Source organism: Cottoperca gobio, chromosome 8 (assembly GCF_900634415.1).
Source record: "Cottoperca gobio chromosome 8, fCotGob3.1, whole genome shotgun sequence".
Lineage (NCBI taxonomy): Eukaryota > Metazoa > Chordata > Actinopteri > Perciformes > Bovichtidae > Cottoperca > Cottoperca gobio.
This window is the reverse complement of record NC_041362.1, coordinates 22,635,324-22,655,323: the sequence shown is the minus strand read 5'-3', so window position 1 is coordinate 22,655,323 and position 20,000 is coordinate 22,635,324. Positions and strand designations below refer to the sequence as shown.

General features: G+C 38.7%; 2 protein-coding genes across 7 annotated transcripts in view; both read right to left on the bottom strand.

The window, feature by feature from the left end:
* gspt1l (G1 to S phase transition 1, like) overlaps window positions 1–9,950 on the bottom strand; it is a 17,604-nt gene extending 7,654 nt beyond the window's left edge. The window contains exons 1-9 of the mRNA XM_029438386.1: window positions 9,487–9,950; window positions 8,462–8,506; window positions 4,736–4,990; window positions 3,590–3,623; window positions 3,418–3,495; window positions 2,920–3,100; window positions 1,328–1,482; window positions 865–1,005; window positions 682–775 (exon numbers count right to left, since the gene is read on the bottom strand). Coding sequence (XP_029294246.1) covers window positions 682–775; window positions 865–1,005; window positions 1,328–1,482; window positions 2,920–3,100; window positions 3,418–3,495; window positions 3,590–3,623; window positions 4,736–4,990; window positions 8,462–8,506; window positions 9,487–9,679 — 1,176 coding nt within the window. The 5' untranslated portion in view covers window positions 9,680–9,950. The remainder of the gene's footprint in view (window positions 1–681; window positions 776–864; window positions 1,006–1,327; window positions 1,483–2,919; window positions 3,101–3,417; window positions 3,496–3,589; window positions 3,624–4,735; window positions 4,991–8,461; window positions 8,507–9,486) is intronic.
* A 396-nt stretch (window positions 9,951–10,346) lies between these two features.
* The window catches only part of pdxdc1 (pyridoxal-dependent decarboxylase domain containing 1), a 34,139-nt gene continuing 24,485 nt past the window's right edge, over window positions 10,347–20,000 (bottom strand). For all 6 annotated transcript variants that reach the window (XM_029437386.1, XM_029437391.1, XM_029437392.1 and 3 more), the window contains 4 exons: window positions 16,623–16,715; window positions 16,299–16,395; window positions 15,801–15,899; window positions 10,347–14,574 (listed from right to left, as the gene is read on the bottom strand). In XM_029437386.1, coding sequence (XP_029293246.1) covers window positions 14,288–14,574; window positions 15,801–15,899; window positions 16,299–16,395; window positions 16,623–16,715 — 576 coding nt within the window. In that variant the 3' untranslated portion in view covers window positions 10,347–14,287. The remainder of the gene's footprint in view (window positions 14,575–15,800; window positions 15,900–16,298; window positions 16,396–16,622; window positions 16,716–20,000) is intronic.

Here is a 20,000-nt window from a genome sequence, read left to right as displayed (position 1 = left end):
CACCGTCCATCTACACATTGAACATATACTTCAACACCGAGCACAGTTCACAGTCTGGTATCAAACACAGACAGTTGGCCAGGAGGAAATGGTGGGATTAGTGCTCAATAAACTCAAACAAGGCAGTAAATGCACTCATTTTAGAAGCTAAATCTGTGCACTAACAACAGTAATAGGTTTCTCTGCAGATATCACAATGACTAACGCACCTGTGGGTATATGATCATTAACAAGGCATTACAACATTTTTTTGTATTTGGTTTTGATATTACTAAGTGCCAGATCATTTATTTTTATCACAAAGATATGCTTTATGTACCTTGTCAACAAGTATTACAGCAAAAAGTACCGTACTTCTATTATATATCCTTTATGTGTGCCTTTTATGTTCAATGTGAAGTAAAATGTTTTTGTACGTTATGTGGAAAGCGCAATAAACACATTAATCAGAAAAACACCAAAGACTAGACGTTCTAAATCCTTAATAACCCTCAACATTTTAGAGGCAACAGTTATCCACGCCTACAGCTCTTCGCTTTAGGAATGCACACTTGCACAATATAGTACCTAAAGAAAGTTTGTTACTCAAAGCTTGGTGGCAGGTAGCTGAAACTAACTAACTTTTATGAGACTCATTGTAAATGTATTAATCAAACAGGGGGTTAAACATCCGAGTCTTACCTTGTATTTGTCTACGATGGGCAATCTGACAGGGCCATCACTTGATCTGTAGAAATGTGGCAAACTGTCCAAGTGTGGAATGAATGGTAACCCTCTGAAAAACATCAAATATGAACAGCAGCAGTTAGAAAAAACAACAACTCAGTCTTTAGAGTAAGCACACGAACAGCAGAGTTAACTTACGTATACCAGGAGCACATGTCAGTGGGCTCCTTCAGGTTGGCTCCCGTCAGTCCGGAGCACGGCATGAAGTGAATGTCTTTCTTCGGGTTGAAGCCCACCTTCTTCAAAAATGGCACTAGTTTTTCCTTACACTCTTCATATCTAAGGGTTCAAAAACAGGAGCGAGGTCAACATATAAAGATACAGATATGGCAGCAGCCATTTCGGATGCATGTGGAGGACATTTACTAAGATGGATACTGAATAAATGACATAGAACCTAACAAGTAACTGTTAACATTCTTCACCTCTGGGTATGGTCACTTGCATATACATTTACAGATGCCCTGCGGACTTTTCTTGTTAAAAACACTCAAATAATAATTACTTTTAGTGTTCACCAAAACGCATTGTGTGCATCCTTGACGTCTAACAAATGTGTGCTTTTGCACTCCTGTTTGATCATTATTATCCATCTACCCACCTCTCCAGGCTCCAGTTGACTGTTGGGTCATCCATTTTATTCACCAGAACTATCAGGTGCTTGACACCAGCTGTTTTGGCCAACATGGCGTGCTCCCGTGTCTGTCCACCCTTTTCAAATCCAGTTTCAAACTCCCCTTTCCTGGCAGAGATCACCTGGGGGACAACACATTCCTTTAGTCAGTGTTATGAAAGCACAGGGTTTAAAAAGGTGACAACTGTGTATTGTTTATTCCTGTCCAAAACAGACACACGCCTCCTAAGAAGGATGTCTTTAATTTATCTATAGTGCACACTTAAACAGTGACGGCGGATGTTATTGACAGCCACATGGTGTGCTTAACATGCTTAACATGTTGCTGCCACAAGGAATTGTGGGACGGCATCATCTCCCGTCGTTTGGTAAAGGAGGGGCCAGTGTTCCCTATGCTAAAGGAGATAAGAAAGGAAGCATTGAAGCTCCTTTCCTTAGCATTTAGAGAATTATTGGCCGTCACTTAATACTTCCAGGTCATTTCACTCAGTTAGGAACCTTCCTAAGCAAAAAGACTATTCAACTGCAGCCAAGACTACTGGGTAGAAAAAGCTACCGTAATTTTCGGACTATAAGCCGCACCTGACTATAAGCTGTAGACGCTAAATTGACTGATATGTATGTAGCCGGTCTGTAGCTGACACCGCGATGCGTTGTGTTGTGTAGAACCAGGAAATAACGATGGAGAACTTCTGCCTGTTCAATCAGCATTTATTGTCTCTGACCGTTGGTGTTTTCCTTAATTTGTCCATAAATTACCGTTGAAACAGAAGAAACACAAGAAAGTCATCATCATACGGTAACTCCACAGTCGGGGTTTTTGGACATGCACCCCTCACTTCAGCGTATCCTTCTTTCAGTCTCCCGAAAAAGTGGCGCGAACCCCCAGAAAGTGCCGGTTTCAGGAGTATCAACATAAAAGCATATTTAACAAAATAAGACTTTTTCAATTTTCATTTCGGTGGCGACTGTTTTGGCCTTCAGTCGGATCTGCACGGTGGAAACACCTCGGCCGTCTGTTCTCTGTGTGTTCACCCAATCTTCAAGAAAGTCTTCAAGTTCGGGCCATCTGCTTTTGTTACCTCTGAAAGCTTTTTTTGACTTTTTGCATTGAGACAGTTCTTCCCGCTGGCGTCTCCAACGTCTCACCATTGCCTCATCGATGCCAAGGGTACGTGCAGCAGCTTTATTTCCTTCGTTTACTGCCAGATTTACTGCCTTTAACTTAAAAGCTGCATCATATGCAATTCTACGTTTTTTTTCCATAATGAGGGTGTCTCACAAACTGTCTCGCTCTCGTAATGTCCGTCTGTCTCTCGTACCACTCGCTACTTTTGCGCGCTCTTTCCCGGCATCCGGTGGACTGTAACCTGTAAAATCCATAGATTTAGGAATTCTCCTAGTGGCCGTTGGCTGTAAAAATCCATAGATAAGCCGCACCGTTATAGAAGCCGCAGGGTCGAAAAATGAGGAAAAAGTCGCGGCTTATAGTCCGGAAATTACAGTACTTAAGTTTTGCTCTGATATTCCAACAACGCTGGTCATTTTTCTGAACTCACCAGAACAGCCAAGTCTGCTTGTGATGCACCTCCGATCATGTTGGGCACAAAGCTTTTGTGGCCTGGAGCGTCCAAGATAGTAAAGTGCTTTTCTTCTGTCTCAAAGTATGCTCGGCCCACCTCCACCGTCTTGCCTTTATCCCTCTCCTCTTGGTTGGTGTCTAAAGCCCAAGACAGATACCTGGGAGACAAAAAAAAAGGATTTTCTGTTGATCACAGGTGGGAAATTCCTGATGGTTTCTCAGGGTTGACATATACATATACACTAATACTGATACATCTATAATATACAGTGATGATCTAAGTTTAAATTTGCCCAGCTGAATACACAGCAACACATGGTTACAGACCATATAAACAAAATAGAAATTAAGAGTCAAATCTCAACTATATTCAATTGGTCATCACATTTTAATTCAGTCAGCATAGAGCATCTTCCCATGCTGTAGATTCAATAAAAGAGCCAGTTAGTCCAGACACAGCAGTGTGCCCACTCACCAGGTTTCTCTGTTCTTTTCCTTGGCTTCCCTCTCGTACTTCTCTAAGGTTCTCTTGTCTACCATGCCTGTTAGATACCTGTTTGAGAGGAGGAGAACAACGGAGAAATGTACAACATGTCAAAAGCCTGATGTGGTGAATGAAATTTCACTCATAGGAAAAGGCTACTCACATGATTTGTCCGCCAATGGTGGACTTGCCAGCATCTGTAGAAGAAGCACAGAGCGGGTTTAGATTAGACAAAATTGTAAAACTACATATCTTAAGCTTTTGTCTGTGCGAGAGGATGAGCAGAAAGTTCCTGAACTTTTTAAAATTACCAGCCAGAAAAACACTTTCTAGGTCGAGTGATAACATGCCATAATGACAGCAAACTTGACCGGGGGTACGTCACTGATGTACACTGGAGTGTAATCTGTCAGCTGGTGACAGAGGCATCAGTGCCTGCACACTAGACAATTGTGTAAACTAAGAAGGGAAATGGAACATAAACATGGCAGCTGTAATAAGAGTTGGGCCTGACCGACATTGATTTACTCTTCTTGGTTGTTTGCTATGGTTTGCACTTGTGAGCAACCGGAGGCACACGAGGCTAAAATTGCCATTCCTCCAGTTTGCTGAACAGCAATGCTATCAAGTAAAATTTGATTTCACAGAAAGGCTGGACGATGGTGACAAAATCTTCCATCATGTTAAAAGGTAATTTCATATCTTGATAATGATATAGCATTCTTTCTGGTAAGTCATTAAATAAATAGTCTACATGAAATAACCAGTAGCATTTTCTCATTTAAATAAGAACTTAAGTGCAAAATTATCGTTTCAAGTGAAATGAAGAAAGAAATTATTAGCTGCAATTCACTGACAAATGATAAATCAGATTTCGACAAGTTTAATTTTACTAGTCCAGTTTGTTAATTGCATTAAACTGGAGTTTTTCAAATGGTATTCCTGACGGCCTAATTGTGTATCACAATATCGATAAGATATCACGTTACGATTCCATTGAAAGACAATAAATGATGATATTGAATTAAAAATCTCTGCGGTAAATAGTATCTAGGGGTGTAACAGTTCTGAAACCGTAACACTGTAGTCTGTTAAGCGTTAAGTTTAATAATGGTCAATTGTCAACAACATGTAGACAGGTCCTCTTTAGTTCATTTGAAATTATAAAATTAATCTAACTCAGTATTCTTGTAGAAAATTCCAAATATCATCCCCCACACTTTTTCCAATTCACCCACAACACAAACAAAATCGAGGTCCGATCCTAACTGTGGGTTTGGATAATTGTTACACCCCTAATTGCACTGACCTACGTGTCCGATGAACACAACATTGATGTGTTCCTTCTTCGGGGCGTCTGGCTGTGTAGGTGGAACCTTTGGCGCTGGAGTTTCCTCTTCCTCCTCCATTATCTCTGGAGCCGTCTCCTCCGTTGTTGCCGCCACCACCGAAGGCCCCCGGTCCCCACAAGATCCGCCTCCTGGCTCCTCCTCCGTTGGCACGGCCTCTTTCTGGTCCCACGGCTCCTCTGTGGTCATTGCTGTGTTGCCGTTTTCAACAGGAGCTGCACAGCCACAAAAATGGTCCACAGCATTTAGGGTTTTTCCTTTTTAAAAAATAAATAAAACTCTGCTAAATGAAATATAGGAAGAGCACATTTTTATCACTTAAAATGTACCAAGTATTTCCAGTATATTTTTCCCATACAAACAGAGGTGAATATGAATAATGAGCAGAATATGAGTTTCCCCCATATTTCTTCACTCTGAGCTGTGTCACAAATTAACTTGTTTACAGTAAACTGCATTGATCAGTGTCAAAGACTCCCTTAATATAGATCTGGGTATTCTATCCATGATAATGGGCAGAAACGGAAAATTGTTAGTCCTATATAAATTTAGGAATAAAGAAAAAAGATCCTAATTTATGCCAGAAAACAAACGGTTACCGTGCAGTGTAACTTCTGCAAATAGCAATAACATTTTACCTGGGGGGGACTTGACTTAGAAATGGTTTATAAAAACAAAAATTGTAAGCAATATCGGACAGAGTCTTATATAATTTTTGTTCTACTACCCTTTCCTGTGATTCAATTAATAGTCATTTTCTACCATTGCCGGGTTCGAGCGGGTCTGCCAGTTTTTAAGTAAAAACAAAACTGTTAACGATGAATCCTCCATGACAGCCAAAGTCAGTCTTGGAGTCCCGCAAGGTTCTGTACTTGGACCGATTCTATTCACCTTATATATGCTTCCTTTGGGCAATATTATAAGGAACCACTCTATAAACTTTCATTGTTATGCGGATGATACCCAATTATATCTATCAATTAAACCAGATGAAACCAATCAATTGGCTAAACTTCAAGGACTGCCTTCTTTCATCTACGTAACATTGCAAAAATAGCAGTATATCACCTCTAAATTGTTCATATTTTAGTTGTAGTAGTTTGGCATATTCATTGTATTCTTTATATTGTGTATTGCATTTAATATAGTCAGCAGGGCCAGAATACCAATCTATAGTCTTCACGTGGAGCTGATCAGTGTTTACTGGGGCACTAATGTGAACTGGGGCTTTAGTCCGTGTAAGTGGCAGAAACTAGAAAACGACCACAAATTCGTCTCATCTTCCCATTGGCGGAGGAGCCAGGAGAGCAGCCAGCCGGGGAGGCGAGAGGTCGGCCGAGCCGACACTTGAGCTCAGCCAGAACCAGCCCTGGCAGTCACAGCGGCTGATGGACCTGTGTAACGGCAGCAACAGGGAGTCTGTAGACAGATATACACTCAGAGAAACAGCCTCCTGGCAGCTGTGAGGACAAAGTGAGGTGGTTCTTTTTTCTGCCACTTTGAATGTAATCTAAAAAAAAAAACTATTAAACAGACACAGAACATGGCTGTATTATTAATCAGGCCGCTGTGCATTTTCTCCCTCTGTACTGAGGGCAGACTGCCGCTTTAGTGTCTCACTGTTGCCTCCTAGGCTGGACGGAGTGCCGCTAGTCAGTTATACATCTTCTTCAATAGATATCTCTGCAACACAACACAGACGTTTTTGAAACAACGTCAACATTGTTACCTCTTCACATTCTGTTGATAATGTTAGCTCATTGTTTCTCTCAGTTTGTATGTCTGAAAAATGCCAATTTAGTGTCAGAATGTTCAGAAGACACTGTATGTGGCTTGTGAAAAATGTGTCCAATATTTAATTGTTTGACTATGGGGGGAAATAATTAGTCATAATCTGTGCTCACATTCACTTCTCCCTATCCCACAGCAAACTTTTCCCTGTCTATCACAAAGTGAACACAGGATGTTAAACTTTTTGGTATATAATGAATGCACTACACCAGTGGTCCCCAACCACCGCTCCGTGGGTCATTTGGTACCGGGCCGCACAGAAAGATCGAATAAAAAAATATTTTATTTTGAAAAATCACCGGATACATCTGTGTGTCTCTTGACACATGTCAAGACGCTCGTCTGTCATACTTTACTTAAAAAAAATAAGCCTACATGCAACAATGAGTCGAAAACAAACGTCTTTAAAGAGCTTTTTTGGAAAAGGGGAAAGACCCAATGAGGAGACATTTAAAAAGACAATATCAGGAGTCCACCTGTAGCGATAAACACGTGTGTATCGCTACATGCGCCGCTCTGCATAATATACAGGAGAAAAATGAGGCAACGAAACCTTCATAACTCCGGCACTAAAAGACAAGCCCTTGGAGTTGTTTTAAATAAAAAAACATGAACAAGAAGGGCATAAACAATTACTGATGACCACCACATCAACACATGCGAGTGCACTGAGAGCGTCATACTTAGTGACTAACCGTGTCGCTAAGAGAAGAAACTTTTTACTACTGGTGAAGAATGTATCCCCTTATATTGTATATGTGTGTGTCTATGTCTATATATAGATATAGATATATATATCTATACATATTGATATATGATTATAATGTGTATATTTTTTTACTAAATACTTTACAGTCCTACACTTTTGTGCACATTATGTCTTACAAGCACCATTAAGTTAACCAAACAGAGGTTTCCTAACCATCAATAAACAAACCGGAAATGTTTAGATACCTTTAAATAGTTAAATGGCTGTATTTGCTCTGAAATATTACATTTACAATGTCTACTACAGAAACCGGACCAGTGTGTGCGCAGTCAACAAGCTCGACAAACCAGACTGTGGACGTTTCCTGTAAACATTCCCTTTCTTCTAATGATGCGATATTATTTCTACTAAATAGCAAAACAAACACTACAGCCAATTCAAGCATCCTGACACTTTTATTTTAATGACTGCAGAATTAAATGACTCAATAACAATGTTATTAGAGCTGCTGTATGCAATTGGGGTTGATGCTAAATTGTGTTATGTTATTAATTTTAGTATTTTACAATTTTTAATCATTAACAAAATGAAAGGGGGAAAATAGCCATTCTAGCTGTTTACTACAACATTTATAGATATCATTGCAAGAAGCAAAAACTTATTTCCTAATAATTTCAACATTCATTGACGACTCAACTGATTTTGAAAGGTGGATTCATTGCAAGCATCTCTAAAATGTTCCTGTACATTTTGTGACGCTATCTCCCCCTGAAATATGCCAGTGTTTGTTTAAAGAGATAATAAAACAGAGTTCCAGTGAATGCGTCAGAGCAAGATCCAGACAGCCTGAGACTAAACAAAAAACAAACTGGTGCTAATATACAACAAAACTCACTATTCAGTTAGTTTGTGGTCAAACATTGAACTGAATTTTTTTATCTGCAAGAAGGCACCCTGTGGCAGACATAGCTACATCGAGTAACTACTGCTAAAAGACTACAGATGGGGGAAAGGAACTTTCAGGCAAACTTCTGTAATTGAGTCTCACTTACTCAAGTGTCAGTTAATTCAATGCGTTCAGTGTGGGCCTGCACAAGTCAGGACAATGAGGTGAGCAGTAAAAGCATGCACGTGACAAAAGGCATAGAGAGAATCTCAACACTTAAAACACAGACTGCATACATACCAGCACTTTCTGACACCTCCATGGTGGATATCTTTTCAACAGCAACTGAAAAAGAAGCCATGGTTAAGTTAATGTTTATGTTAATTGGAAAAGAGCTTAATCTGTTCCTCTAGCTACCGGCCGACATTAGTACAAGGAAAAGTGTGGTTTATTTGAGGAATTTCTAATACGACAGAAAACAAGTGCATTTCCTATATGTTCACTATGCCTTCAGATGCCACCTTAAATCGAGGCCGGAGAAAATCACCAAAAGCCGTTAAATATAGAGAACATTGACATATGTTCACGTCAAGCACCTCCACATATTGGAGCACAAACTTTCCTTTGTAATATTGTCCATTGGATAGTGTATACTGGAACAATAGCAGGTTTTAAAACCACTGACCTACTGAATATGAACAGTAGTCTGCTATCACGCGGTTTCCTATGATACATTTTACTCCTCTTGACCAGTAGTGCGTCAGAAAATCCACGTCACACCAAACACTCACGTTCCCACTATTTCATTTTCAATGACGAGCTTTAATTATCAGGTGAAGTTGGGCCGTTTCAAAATGACAAAACATGTATGTTTGCCAGCATCAGCTCTTGCTTGGTTCCATTTAACGTTTAGAATAAATGGTTACAAAGCTAAAACGGTATTAACCCAACACTGAGCGACACGGGCAATTGTGAAACCACACCAGCTAACCAACATGCTGGCTAATGCCGGTTAGTTGTAACAAGCTAATGCCGGCTGGGTTGATGACTTTTAAGACAGTTATGACAGTGATCTACAAGCTATAACTACATTCTACATTCCACCACCTGAGTAGCATTAACATGACTGATAGGTTGTAGTTAAAGTTACATTGTCATACACATCCCGTAAATTACTGTTAAACCAAAAAAGCACAGCAACTAGCTAGTTTGTCGCGCTTCAAGGAACGCGTGTCTGGCTAGTGAGCTAGCTACCCAGCCCTGGCTCCTAGCAGTCCTAGTTAGCAACTAGCTAAAGTAGCTCCCCAACGTGACTGTGAACTTACCGACAGAATCAAGGTCTTCAGAGTGTGCTTTCGAGGGAAAAGATGGAACAAATTCGACGGCGTTCACATTGGGAACAAACGGTTTAGCATTCACATTAAGGGCTATGAATGCTGAGTCAAGTTGTCCGTCAATTGTGGCCTCCACATCGTCCTCTTGTTCCCAGGAATCAGGGGCAGTGTCTCTCGGGTCCATCGTGGGTCTTGAATTTTCACTACAGTGTGATTTCAGTTAACGACACGCAGTTCTTGTTCTACGCAAATGTTCGCCCAGAAACCGGTGTTAAGGTCACCACTTTGAGTAATTAAGAGAGTCCCAACTCGAAGTGTAATGTTTTGTTTCCGATTCAGGTGAATAAAGCAGCCGGTATCTAACGGTGAGACGCCAGAGAGGATATTCGACTCAGCACTCCCAGAGACAGTCCGCGTGAGCTAAAGCGTCCCGTCAGTCGACGTGCTCTACGCGGTGACCTCTGGGATATGAAGTCTCATTGAATAGCGGAAAACATTTGCCTTGAAAGATAAAAAAAAAAAAAAAACTACATTCCCCAAGACTAGTAACAGCCAGTTTACGTCAGTGGTTTCTGACATTTTCAGAACTGCAGATTCGATCCGTTTAGTTTTGTATTTACCTTAGTGATACAGCGTAATTCACTCACTAATGTAATTTGTATTTTTTTGGAGAGCACATTATATTTCGATACAACATTGTAAGTTTCACAGTGAACCTCTTACATTATTCTGGGATTTGCAAAATAAGTTTGTTTTGAAAGTTGTTTCAGTAATTGTAACAATTCTTAATGTAATTAAACATTTGCCGTTACTCAAAGTAATAAAGAGAATTATGACAACACAACAGCAAGTTACTGGGTTCATGATTTAATAAAAATATGTTTGGTTTTGCAACACACCAATCTCAATCACTATTAATTATCTCAAGTCATTCCCTTTTATTTCCTTTTTAATTTGCTCCATTAATGCATTTCATCTTTGGGCACAAGAGGTGTATCACAGCTTTGTAATCATACAAACTACACTGTGGAAATCTAAATAAATCAACAACAGTGTATTGGTTTAATGTCCTCAGACCACACAAATATGATATACACCTTTTCCCCCATACAAAAAGTCCCCTGTGATAAATATGTCAGATGAAATTAACTGAAACACATGTTCTTGTATACATAACATGAATCATCTCAGAATATTATGTGGTTTTGAATATGCCCGCAGGCATTAAAGCAGTCCAAGTATTAAATTACCAGTTCAACATGAGGAAGTTGCCAATTCATAAAAAGAAACTCCTGAAGGCGTAAACTTCAAATTCAAAAGGACAAAAACAATTCTGCTTTTAGATGAGCAGAAGAGTGATGTTATTATTCATTTTAAATTTTTATATGATAATGGTTAGTTACTCATCTGTTTAAGGTAAAAGCAAACTCAATAAAAGCAACATAGTGCAATCTGGGAATTAGTTCCTGTGCAAAACAGATGTGTAAAAAATAACAGGAACAGCTTACAATGTAATACAATTCAATAATAAAAACACACATACACACACACCACTAACTACAGTCCTAGAAATGAGTAGAGTTGAATCAACACCTCTGAGCTTCACAAAGGTAGGATTTGTTGCATTAAATTGTACATGTGTTGCAATTACTGGCTCCGACAATGTATGTTTTTGTGTGTGGTGTATATGAAAAATGAATTATTACTTCCAGTACAGAATTGATATTGGCAAAGGTGGGACAAGTCACAATTTTCAAAGTCACAAGTCTTGGCTCTGACGTCAAACAAGAAGTAAATTGTCCAAGTGGACTTACAAGTAAAACTGTTCGCTAATTATTTTTGAAAACTTTTTTTAAAGGTGATGTTTTCTGTTGGGTTTGTCAACAGGATTCCGAAAAAACTACTTTCCCGATTTTCATTGAACTTGGTGGAAGTGTGTAGCATGGGCCAAGGAAGCACTCACTATCTGTTGGAGCAGATCCACAAATATTTTTTCACTTTTTGTAACAGCCTTGGCGGAGGTCTGCGCTCTCCAAGTGTCTTTCTAGTTTGTATTGGTGTGACTGCCGTTTTATCTTCTGACGTTGCATTCATCAAGGCCTCAGTTTGCAAAATAACATCTGACAGCAGGTTGTAGATTTAATTTCAGTCCAGCATGTCAGTTTCAATTTTACAACAACTGCTGCCTCAAACTACTTGTGCTTAGTTTTAGGACAGTCTAAATTTCTACAGTTTACCTACAAAACTAATTTAGGTCCGTTTCTAGCTACATTACAGATATACTGGAGCATTAACCCTTCACCTTCACTTGTACAATTCTGTTACAAGGTCTTAAAATTTATACAGACGGCACTTTTCCATATTGTGATTTTGTCCATAAATGTATACTGACTAACTGAACCACAAACTTGCCAGTTGCATTGAATGACCGACTTAAACTAGAAAACTTTGAATTTATTCTGTTGAGACAGAATTTACAGTCAAAGTGTTTCTGTACTGTAAACTAATGCTAGAAAAGATTCTGCTTATCAAATACAATCAATCATTCAGACAGTGACAGGACGGTCCAGGACATTTCACTATATCAAATCAAAAGTTCTTCATCAAAAATGTTCCTGTAAGGTTATGAAGTTATTGATTTAGCTTTGCATTATATTTCACATAACAAAAATAATCATCAACAACATTCTGCTTCATTTACACCATGTCAGAAATTAAATAAAGAACAGTAGTAAAGAAATTATCTACAGAATAAGTGCAATAACGCTGAAATAGATTATTTTGTAACCTTGATGCCCACTGTGTTACTTGCTCGTCAAACCACTGTCTTTAATCCACATTTGACAGCCCTTTACAGTAAATGTTCCATTAGTACGTAAGGTTTCATTCTTAAACATTTTCGTTGTTTTAATATTAAGTTTTCAGATTGAGCCACCTCCATGAGAGCAAATTCTAAACCATTCTGCCAAACCCGTCGAGGCTTATTCACTCCCATTAAATCCCAAAAGGCATAAAATCAATGATAATCCCTCACTGAAGAGAAGCTGTCGATCCTTTTGTGTAAAGTTGCATCAAATACTAAATATCAGACGACAGAAGTCTGGAGAGAAGTTAGTTTCATATTAAGTGTGAACACTTCATTTTGTTTGTTACATGTCACACAGGGTGAGATGGTCTAATGACTGTCAGACTGTGTGATATTAGTTTAGAGAGCCTGTCTACGAGCAGGTACAAAGTCATGTTGGGCAGTGTTTTCTGTGTCATTACTTGGTATGTTTGTCGACGTTGGTCATATCAGCAGCCAACACGTTAGTGTTTGCAAGCCCAGCAGAACCAACAAACTAAAGAACAAATAAACAAACATAAACATCCATTTGGCCCTCTTATATGGCACTTGGAAAATGTTTAAATGGTCATCCTGGACAGGAAGTACTTTGACCCAGGTCTGGCAGGATGTTTTAGGCAAAGAAAGAAATATTCCTATAGTAAACAGCTGTGAAGCAATGCAACGTTTTGCTCAGGTTGCATAATTGACAAAAAACGAAATACATTTACATAATAATCTGAAACATTACTCTGAACAGAGCTGCATGTGCAATTATAAAAGGGAATTTGATTTAGCTTCACAAAGCTGTGCCTGGAGTTTATATTATAAATTGGAGTATTATGACCACCCATAATTCAGAACTTTGAGATAAAGCCATATTATTTCGAGAAAAAAAGTCATAACATTATGAAAATAAAGTTGTAGATTTACTAGAAAAGGTTTTAGTTTTATTATAGGAACAAAGTCGTTATCGTCGGGGAAAATATTTGCAATGTAATGAGATATGATTATTTTATTACTCGCTCTAGTAAACAGAGAACTATCTGCCCACCGACATGTCATAGTAAGAAATGTGGAGGATCAGACATTTCACCAATAAGTACCTAATTACATATTTAAGGACAGGAAAATAAACTATGATTACATGATATCTGTGTGACTAAATATGCAGTGCACTGAGTAAACATTAATGCTATTCTGGCATCATGTATTTAAGGAAACGTAGTAAGTGTAAGGTGTACAGGCAGGCAGTGGTAAAATATCTAATCCAATAATAAAATATTTTGCTGTTCTCAAAATGTAATAACTTTTTCAAAATATATGACTTTATTCTTATAATATCATGACACTTTCCTGGTAAATTGCCACTTTATCGTGTAATATTTTATCTCATAATATGCATTTCTCACATACCATGTCATTTTATAGCATATTTCTCTTAAAATTACAACTTTATCTGAAATTATTACAGATTTAGCAATCATTTACTTTTACTTAAACAATTCCAACTTCATCTTGTAAGTACATTTTTGTAATATGACTAAATTATTTCATAATTGTACAATTACATATTTATTTTTGTAGTACTGTGACTTTTTGTCATGATATTACTACTTTATATTCATAACATTGTGACGTAATTCTTTGTTTGAGATTTCATTCGGTGCAAACATGAAGGGAGTGTTTGAAGTAGGCATTGCTTTTTAAAATTAAATAGATTTATTTTATTATAAATAATTATAGTTAGTAATTTCATGGGTTAGATATATAACATCTGTGTAGACTATTTACAGTGGCTACTCCGCTGCTCTAATCCAACAAGACACAAAGTCATTAACTCAGTAGCTGGAAAAGCTCCATCTCTTTTCCCTTCAAATCTGGAAGAGTTAGATTCACAATATAATAACACCTTTCTTTTTAACATCTGTTAGGCTGGTACCCTTGAGACAACGACTGGAGGACATCCTATCTCCCGCTCTGCTCCACCTCTTGGCCTTCAGGCTGCCTCTCCTCTGAGGTCTCTTCTTCCTCCACCTGTGTGTGCACCTGCACAGATGATTCCTGGATTTCCTCCGCTACGACATCCCTTGCAGTGTGCGAGTCCTCCTCAGGTGCAGGTGGAGAGGGGGGTGGGTGGATGCAACTGCTCGGAGTGATACTCCCCTCCCTGGTTGCCTCCTCAGCTTGTCCGATCGAGCTGGTTTCACTAAAGGAGTCGGAGCCCGCCCCCGAGCGCCGGAATAATCTCTGACCTGTGAGGACAACATAAAGACAGGAGGTGCACCAGGAGAGTGTGATGTCATTTTCCACAGGTATCCAGAATTCTGTGAGTGTCACCGATAACAAAGAGAGCTCAGAAATTACTATCCACTATTTTCATGTTCTCCAAAGAAGATAAGACTTCAAATTGCGAGCAACATTAACTAGGTAACCTGATGCAAGAGAGGGCAAAACATGCTTGAATTTGCAATATTGGATTGCTTTGCCTACTAATTGGGTTATTTCCTTCCTCCCAGGGAGTAAATGTTTCTACAGTGTGAGAATATATAGGTGCTTATTAAAACATGCTTTGTCCCAAACACCTGTCTCAAAGTTGGCCCTGATGTCGTCTTGCCACAAACACACCTCTGAACATACTTCACTAACGGCCTGGTCACCCCACTAGTTAAAATGTCAACACTTTGTGGCAACATTTATTTATTCCAATGTAATCGCCACAATCAGTGCATGGACTCACAGGGTATCTGAAATACATGCACATTTTTAACAATGAGTTCTACTTTGACATGCAAATGTCCACGTTGACCAACATCAAACCGCAGTAAGTGTTTCTTTAAGACATTTGGAGAGCCAAAGAGTAAAAAATGGAGGAAACAACCACAGCTTATTAGCTTTGCTGCACAATTCCCTTTTATATAACTGTATACATTGCTCCACAGAAGAGGAGGCATGGTTTGCAGACAGCTAGGAGATAGGAGTCCATGTACAAATGTGTCTTTTGAACTATTGTTCTGGGAGTGACTGCTCTAATGAGCTTACTTATTGACAGTTAGCTTGCTTGCTAATTGACACCTTCTAAGCTCAGCTCAGGGAGATTTTTTTCCCACTCCAATAACTCTTTATTGAATACATTGATGTATAGTTCTCCCAGTACAGAGAAAATAGAAAGCTCACAGAGCTGTTACAACTGAAGCGCTAGCATGTTTCAGGCTGGCTAGGAAGTTAGTTGTTAGCTCACCAGCAACAGACATATTTTGCACAGAGGTACAGATACATTTCTCTGGGCCACTGTCTGATGTGAGCGGGATTTTCAGATTTTATTTTATCCTCATAAAGCTACTGTTAATGAAACTCGCACAGATGTTTCACATAAAACGCCTTCCAGTGGCTCCAGGAGCATATAATCCCTTCCTGTACTGGTAGGCTTTTAATGTGAAATACCTACAGGAGGAGCTCGCTCTCATAAAGACAATCCCACCTGGATGTTTCTTTGATGAGGAGATGGGAGTTTCTTGCTGGGACGGTCTGCCTGCCTGGGCCTTGGTTGAGTAAGTCCCCTCTGTGGAGTCCAGGGAACCTATGGACACACAACATTAAAGTGCATGCTACACACAAATACTGACAAACATTTACATACCTTCATGTCTACCTTCATAATAATGCTATGCTTACAGCCCTGCAGCAACACATATCAAACAAAAGGACAATGAACATTCATGTACATTCAGTATCTTTTAAATCATATTCATATTTTAGGCATGTATTCCAACATAATTTACACTGTGACACTTTGATAAAAGACAATGAAGTTTGATACAATGGTATTCATGTGACATTGGACATTTTGGACTACCACAAAGCTTAGGTTCTGTTGAGCTTCAAGTTCATCACTGGATTGAAAAGTTACTCCTGCTGTGACATTAAAGTGATTTCAAAGTGTCATCGTCTATTATGGTCACCATACAACACACAGTACCTGCTGCCAAGTTGAAGGTCCTCCCCTTTATGGAACTTTCAAATGGAGAGAACCAGTTTAACACTGAGCCAACCAGAGGCAGCTGTCTCAGCATCCCCTACACACATGCACACACACACGCACAATGAACAAAAAGAGCAATTTAACTCCTTAGACCTAGACCTCTAGACCTAATTATGAATCCTTACCTCAAAGCATCCTAAATACAAAGCCTCCACTGACTCATTTAAGGAGTGAAGATCAGCTTTGCTATTCTAACAAAACATGACTGCAAGCACAGGCTCACACACAGGCTCTCACACACACGCACAGGCTCACACACACCTCTTCCATGAGTTTCTCCTCATTGGCCTTCTGAAGCTGCAGCTCTGCCTCCAGGATGCCTTTCCTCACCACCTCTGTCATGTTCTCCAGTAGCTACACGGGAAACATTTAGAAATGTCACATACATATAAGACAACAAAGAACACAGACTGTATAGTACAATCAACTTGTGATACAAATTATCCACAACAAAATTGACTAAACTATTTAATCTTTGATAACACTTGTGCAACTATCGAATGACCTTCCAGTAACCTATGATTTAAAAAAAAAGTATATATAGATAGATAGATAGATAGATAGATAGATAGATAGATGTATATATAGATAGATAGATGTATATATAGATAGATAGATAGATAGATGTATATATAGATAGATAGATAGATGTATATATAGATAGATAGATGTATATATAGATAGATAGATAGATGTATATATAGATAGATAGATAGATAGATGTATATATAGATAGATAGATGTATATATAGATAGATAGATAGATGTATAGATAGATAGATAGATGTATAGATAGATAGATAGATGTATAGATAGATAGATAGATGTATATATAGATAGATAGATAGATAGATGTAGATTATATATATATAGATAGATAGATAGATAGATGTATAGATGTATAGATATAGATGTATAGATGTATAGATAGATAGATGTATAGATAGATAGATGTATAGATGTATATATATATATATACACACATATATAGATAGATGTATAGATATATATATACACACATATATAGATAGATGTATAGATATATATATACACACATATATATGTGTGTGTGTATATAGAGAAAAAACAAAAATAAGAGAGAGAGAGAGAGAGAGAGAGAGAGATAGAGAGATAGAGAGAGAGAGAGAGAGAGAGAGAGGAGAGAGAAGAGAGAGAGAGAGAGAGAGAGAGAGATAGAGATAGAGAGAGGAGAGAGGGGGGGGGGATGAGAGAGAGAGAGTAGAAAAATAAATATAGATAGAGATAGAGGAGAGAGAGAGAGAAAGAAAAAGATAGAGAGAGAGAGAGAGAAGAGAGAAGAGAGAGAGAGAGAGGAGAGAAAAACAAAAAGAGAGAGATAGAGATAGAGAAGAGAAAAAAAAGGAGAGGAGAGAGAGAGAGATCAGAGAGAAAGAAAGAAAAAAAAGGAGAGAGAGAGAGAGAGAAAGAAAAAAGAGAGAGGAGAGGAAGAGAGAGAGAATAGAAACACAGAGAGAGAGGAGAGAGAGACAAGAACAAATAAGAGAGAGAGAGGAGAGAGAGAGAGAGATAGAGAGAGAGAGAAATAAACAGAGAGAGAGAGAGAGAGAGAGACAGACAAAGGCAGAGAGAGAGATGATAGAGAGAGAGAGAGAGAGAGAGAGAGATAGAGGAGAGAGAGAAGAGAGAGAGATAAAAAAAGATAGAGAAGAGGAAGAGAGAAAGAATATAAGAGGAGAGAGAAGAGAGAGAGAGAGGAGACAGAAAAGAGGAGAGACAGAAAAAGAGAGAGATAAAGAAAAAGAGAGAGGAGAGAGAGAGAGAAAGAAAAAGAGAGGATAGAGAGAGAAAGAAAAAGAGAGAGAGAGAGAGAAAGAAACAGAGAGAGAGAGAGAGACAGAAAAAGATAGAGAGGATAGAAATACAAAGAGAAGAAGAGAGAGAAAGAAAAAGAGAGAGAGAGAGAGAGAGAGAGATAAAGGGGGGGGGGACAAACAAAATAGAGATATGATAGAAGAGAAGACAGAAAAAGATATATAGAGAGAGAAGAAAGAAAAGATAGAGAGCAGATAGAGAGAAGAAACAGAAAAGAGATATAGCGAAACACAATAGATACGATAGAGTAGAGACAGAAATCTAGAGAGATATATAGAGATACACATAAATAAATATATATAGAGATATAGATAGAATAGATATATAGGATAGAGAGACCAGATATATATATATATAGATAGAAAATATAAGAGAGATAGATAGAGATAGGAAAGAAAAATAGATATATAAGAGAGAGAAAGAACACATAGAATAGAGAGAGAGAAAAAGAGATATTACAGAAAAAGAGAGAGAGACAGGAAAAAGAGAGAAGAGAGGGAGAAGGACACAGAGAGAAGAGAGAGAGACGATAGAGACAGGAAAGAGATAGAGAGAGAAGAGACAAAGAGAGAGAGAGAGGAGAGGACAAAGAGAGAGAGAGGGAGAGAGAGAGAGAGAGAAAAAAGAGAGGAGAGAGAGAGATTGCAGAAAAAGACGAAGAGAGAGAGGACAGCGTAGAGAGAAAAAGAGAGATATAAATAGAGAGAGACAGGGAGAGAGAGAAAGAGAAAGAGACAGAGAAGAGAGAGAAAAGGAAAGATAGAGAGAGATAGAGATAGAAGAGAGAGAGAGAGAGAGAGAGAGGAGAGAGAGAGAAAAAAAAGATAGAGAGAGTAGAGAGAGAGACAGAGAGAGAGAGAAAGAGAGAGAGAGAGAGAGAGAAGAGAGAGAGGGAGGAGAAAAAGAAAGAAAAAGGAGAGAGAGGGAGAAAGGAACAGACAGAAAAAGAGAGAGAGAGACAGAGAGAGAGAAGAGAGAGAGAGAGACAGAATAGAGAGAGAGAGAGAGAGAGAGAAAGAGGAAAGAGACAGAGATAGAAAGAGAAAGAGAGGAGAGACACAGAAAAGAGAGCAGAAACAGAGAGAGAGAGAGAGAGAAAAAGAGAGAGAGAGAGACCACAGAGAGAGGAGAGAACAAAGACAGAGAGAGAGAGAGACACATGACAGAGAGAGAGAGAGAAAAGAAAGAGAGAGAGAGAGAGAGACACAGACAAGAGGAGAGAAGAGACAAGACAGAGGAGAGATAGAGAGACATAGCGGAGAGAGAGGAGAGAGAGACAAAGAAAGAGATAGAGAAGAACACAGAGATGAGAGAGAGAGAGATAAGAAGAGAGAGAGAGAGAGAGAGAGAGAGAGACAGAGAGAGAGATGAACAGACACACACTAGAGAGAGAGATAGCACAGGACACAGAGAGGGAGAGAGAATAGAGACAGACACAGACAGACCGAGAGAGAGAGAGAGAAGACACACAGAGAGAGAGATAGACACATATATAGATATATATATATATACATACACATTAAGATATAATAATATAGTAACCACAACATAATATATACATACACCTTATAGAGATATCTATCCAACACATCTCCATATTACCTCCCAGATACATCATACATATCCTATCTATATATACATACACATATATCTTCTCTCTATCCCACCCACATATGTATATATATAGTATATCTATATAGAGTATTATACTAGAGAGAGAGAGAAGAGAGAAGAGAGAGAGAGAGAAGATAGATGAGGAGAGAGAGAGAGAGAGCAAAAGACAAA